The 4887-nt window shown below is 38.3% G+C and overlaps 1 gene segment (V, D, J or C); it reads right to left on the reverse strand.

The window, feature by feature from the left end:
• Positions 1 to 2799: 2799 nt before the first annotated feature.
• LOC121881010 lies at positions 2800 to 4024 on the reverse strand. The segment is given in 2 exon segments: positions 2800 to 3639; positions 3730 to 4024. Coding segments are annotated over 2 exon segments (453 nt in total).
• Between the last annotated feature and the right edge of the window lie 863 nt (positions 4025 to 4887).

Raw genomic sequence — 4887 nt, forward strand, 5'->3', positions numbered from 1 at the left:
TCTTAATATGAGATCCAGCCACAGTAAACATGCTGAATGACTGAGGCTGTTTTTTATAAAGGGAGGTGGGAAGTTAAAGGCGTTGCTCCACAGAAAGGACCTCCTATTAAAATCGCTGATCTCATTCACAAGAAAAACCAACATTGGTTAGAATGGTTTATTCCAGGTGCAAAGAGGCTATGAGCTGTAATACAGAGATGAAAAAATGTGATGAGGTTTTTGTACTGAGGAGCAGCGATATGTAGCACTGTGTAATCTAGCAGCACAGAAGTAAACTGCACTGCTGTTCAGGTTCAGTCCTTCAATTGTTAATGTGCAGGTCTGGCCTTTATCTGCATTCCCCTCGATCTCCACACCCATTCCGGTCTCTGGGAATCCATTGCTTGCTGACATGTATCCCAAGAACTGTAGCTGCCTGTCCTCTAATTGTTTGTACCAGAGGATTCGATTGTAGTTTTGAATACTGTGTGAACAGCTAATTTTGGCTTGGTCTTCAGGTTTTTTGTACATATCAGCTGGAGTCTGGTGGACTTGGTCACTGAGAGAGGAACCTGTAGAAAAAGGATCAAGAAAAAATACACAATAAAATGCAATCTTTGGGTATGAGGGTGAGTAAATAAATATGAAAGTAGAAGAACATTCTGCAGGAGTTTTGGATGATAACCTGTGAACAGAATTTGAAAAAATGTTTTGTTACTTTACCTGAAACCAGTATGACATTAAAGGTTACGCAGAAGAAAACTATCATCTTGATGTGTCTTATAACTAAATTTAAGAACATTCTTGTCATTGGTTCTGTGTTTTTATCACCGTTCATGCAGTTCTACTGATTATTCACTCTGCTATTTCTGGGTAAACCCTCTTTAGAAACATTTTGGTGGGTGGTGCCATAATGCAGCGTCCTCTTCCTGAACAACCACACAGACATGCTGCCACCTTATGAAAAGAAAGAAAATAACCAAGACCCCTAAAATGAACCATAAAACCCTGGTGTAACACTACAGTAGAGTATTACGTTTGTTTGTTGGCAGTGGAGTTTTTCTAAAAGTCAGGTTTGTTTTTGTGAAGATGTTACTTTTTTCTTGAGAGTCAATGCTTTAATTTTTCATTAAGTTTCATGCTGACTATATGACCACCACACACAGCAGAGAGCTTAATCAGAAATTAAATTAGTTCACATATGCACTATTCTTTATACAATCATATTTACATACATTAAATTGTCCATACCTGCCTCTTTCATATTATCATGAGTAATAATGGTTTATCCCATATAATTTTGTTTCCATGATATTGTTAGCCAACTTGTTATGATGCTTGAAAAAGCTTTCAACAATTGAAGCTTTATTTTTTGTAATAGGATGTAGTTTTAGTAGTAACCGCTTGTATACAGTAGTAAAACGGATTGAAACCCTAATACAGCGGTTTTTGAGCAGTATTTCAAGTCCTCTGTGCCACTGTGATCCCTGACACACAGCACAGAAATACTTCTGGCACCATATTCTAACCTAACCCTAACCCATGTTAATAAATAATTATAATAAATAACTATAAAACCTACACATCTTATACTTTTTAGTTTTTGTACCTTTAAGCCACAGGGACAAGACTACAAATGTGATGAGAATTTGAGTCATCATAGTGATCTTCTTAATATGAGATCCAGCCACAGTAAACATGCTGAATGACTGAGGCTGTTTTTTATAAAGGGAGGTGGGAAGTTAAAGGCGTTGCTCCACAGAAAGGACCTCCCATTAAAATCGCTGATCTCATTCACAAGAAAAACCAACATTGGTTAGAATGGTTTATTCCAGGTGCAAAGAGGCTGTGAGCTGTAACACAAAGATTAAAAATGTGATGAGGTTTTTGTACTGAGGAGCAGCGATATGTAGCACTGTGTAATCTAGCAGCACAGAAGTAAACTGCACTGCTGCTCAGGTTCAGTCCTTCAATTGTTAATGTGCAGGTCTGGTTTTTCTCTGCACTCCCCTCGATCTTCACACCTGTTCCAGTCTCTGGGAATCCATTGCTTGCATACAAGTATCCCAAGAACTGTAGCTGCCTGTCCTCTAATTGTTTGTACCAGAGGATTCGATTGTAGTTTTGAATATTGTGTGAACAGCTAATTTCGGCTTGGTCTTCAGGTTTTTTGTACGTATCAGCTGGAGTCTGGTGAACTTGGTCACTGAGAGAGGAACCTGTAGAAAAAGGATCAAGAAAAAATACACAATAATATACAATCTTTGGGTATGAGGGTGAGTAAATAAATGGGAAAGTAAAAGAACGCTCTGCAGGAGTTTTGAATGATAACCTGTGAACAGAATTTGAAAAAAATGTTTTGTTACTTTACCTGAAACCAGTATGACATTAAAGGTTATGCAGAAGAAAACTATCATCTTGATGTGTTTCATAACTAAATTTAAGAACATTCTTGTCATTGGTTCTGTGTTTTTATCACTGTTCATGCAGTTCTACTGATTATTCACTCTGCTATTTCTGGGTAAACCCTCTTTAGGAACATTTTGGTGGGTGGTGCCATAATGCAGCGTCCTCTTCCTGAACAACCACACAGACATGCTGCCACCTTATGAAAATAAACTAAATAACCAAGACCCCTAAAATGAACCATAAAACCCTGGTGCAACACTAGAGTAGAGTATTACGTTTGTTTGTTGGCAGTGCATTTTTTCTAAAAGTCAGGTTTGTTTTTGTGAAGATGTTACTTTTTTCTTTAGAGTCAATACTTTAATATTTCATGAAGTTAATTAACCATTAACGTGAATGACAATCTTTTCATGCTGACTATATGACCACCACACACATACTGTATGTACATGTATGTAGAAGATACTGACAAAAACTCCTGTCTTTGGAAACATCATTAACATTAAAAGGCAAAACACCTTTAACAGCATGAGAAAACATTCCCATCTCAGGCTTAGTTTCTGTCTGGTGTTAGTTTGTGTATTTAAATGACCTCAATTAAGCTAGTGATGGAAAAAGTGATCATTTTTTTCTCTCAGTGAATAACCACAATGATGTACCATACCCACAATAGTGCCAGATTCCATCCATCTTGTAGCTGATGAGACAATATTACAAACATTATGTTCTGCACATCAAAGGATTATGACGACAATACAGTATGTTTAACTGTGGGCCTACAACAGGACCTCAGAGGGGGTCAAAAATGTGTCAAAACAGTTGATAAAATCTTCAAGTCTTGGTTTAGTTGAAGTCAGGCTGCAGGTGTTGAAGAGCCTGAACATTTTGTCTGCCTGTCAAACAGATGAAGGGTTTTTGTAGTGAGCTGAGGGGAATCTGCAGCACTGTGCTGACTGGCAGCACAGAAATACACAGCACTGTCACTTAATGAAACATTAGATATAGTCAGGTTTGAATGTTTGCTGCCATCTCCATCAAAGCTGATTTTTCCTTTCACGTCTTCCTCCGGATATGGGAATTTCAGGTTTAGATATCCCAGTAACTTCAGAGATTTGGATTTGTCCTGTTTGTACCAGAGAATGCGTTCATAGCTTGTTATGCTGTGTGAGCAGTAGATCTCACTGACAACAGATTCACCAGTTCTCTTAATGATGAATGGAGGTGTTTGGAGGACACTGGCGGTATGAGAGACGCCTGTGGAAACAGAACGGATGACATTTTAAAAACTGAAATCATTAACTGTGCAGAGTCATACTCAGTTTGAAATACTCATGTTTTTCTCACCGTTATTCCCCGGCAGATGAAGGAAACAAAACATGAAGACCATGAACATCATATTAAAGAAGTTTAGATGTGAGACTCACTACTAGCTTTACTTTCAGACCCTGTTAGTTCAGCACCTGTGGACACGAGCACATCACTGTCACAGTAAAATGGAAAGGGGAGGTGTCAGATATGTACATCACAGCTTTCACATTGTCAGCAGGATGTATCATTATGTTGATATTGTGATGTGTGGAAGTCTTAATACCTATTTCATTTGCTGACGTTTGTTTCCCCCTGCTGGACTGAAAAATACTGTACTGTAGGTGTGTGCCACAGTAGACATGCTGAATGACAGAGGCTGTTTTTTATAAAGGGAGGTGGGAAGTTAAAGGCGTTGGCCCACAGAAAGGACCTCCCATTAAAATCGCTGATCTCATTCACAAGAAAATCCAACATTGGTTAGTATGGTTTATTCCAGGTGCAAAGAGGCTGTGAGCTGTAATACAGAGATGAAAAACTGTGATGAGGTTTTTGTACTGAGGAGCAGCGATATGTAGCACTGTGTAATCTAGCAGCACAGAAGTAAACTGCACTGCTGTTCAGGTTCAGTCTTTCAATTGTTAATGTGCAGGTCTGGTTTTTCTCTGCACTCCCCTCGATCTTCACACCCATTCCAGTCTCTGGTTTTCCATTGCTTGCATACAAGTATCCCAAGAACTGTAGCTGCCTGTCCTCTAATTGTTTGTACCAGAGGATTTGATTGTAGTTTTGAATACTGTGTGAACAGTTTATTTCGGCTTGGTCTTCAGGTTTTTTGTACATATCGGCTGGAGTCTGGTGAACTTGGTCACTGAGAGAGGAACCTGTAGAAAAAGGATCAAGAAAAAATACACAATAATATACAATCTTTGGGTATGAGAGTGAGTAAATAAATGGGAAAGTAAAAGAACGCTCTGCAGGAGTTTTGAATGATAACCTGTGAACAGAATTTGAAAAAAATGTTTTGATACTTTACCTGAAACCAGTATGACATTAAAGGTTATGCAGAAGAAAACTATCATCTTGATGTGTTTCATAACTAAATTTAAGAACATTCTTGTCATTGGTTCTGTGTTTTTATCACTGTTCATGCAATTCTACTGATTATTCACTCTGCTATTTCTGGGTAAACCCTCT

This window comes from Thunnus maccoyii, chromosome 16 (genome assembly GCF_910596095.1).
Source record: "Thunnus maccoyii chromosome 16, fThuMac1.1, whole genome shotgun sequence".
Taxonomy (NCBI): Eukaryota; Metazoa; Chordata; class Actinopteri; order Scombriformes; family Scombridae; genus Thunnus; species Thunnus maccoyii.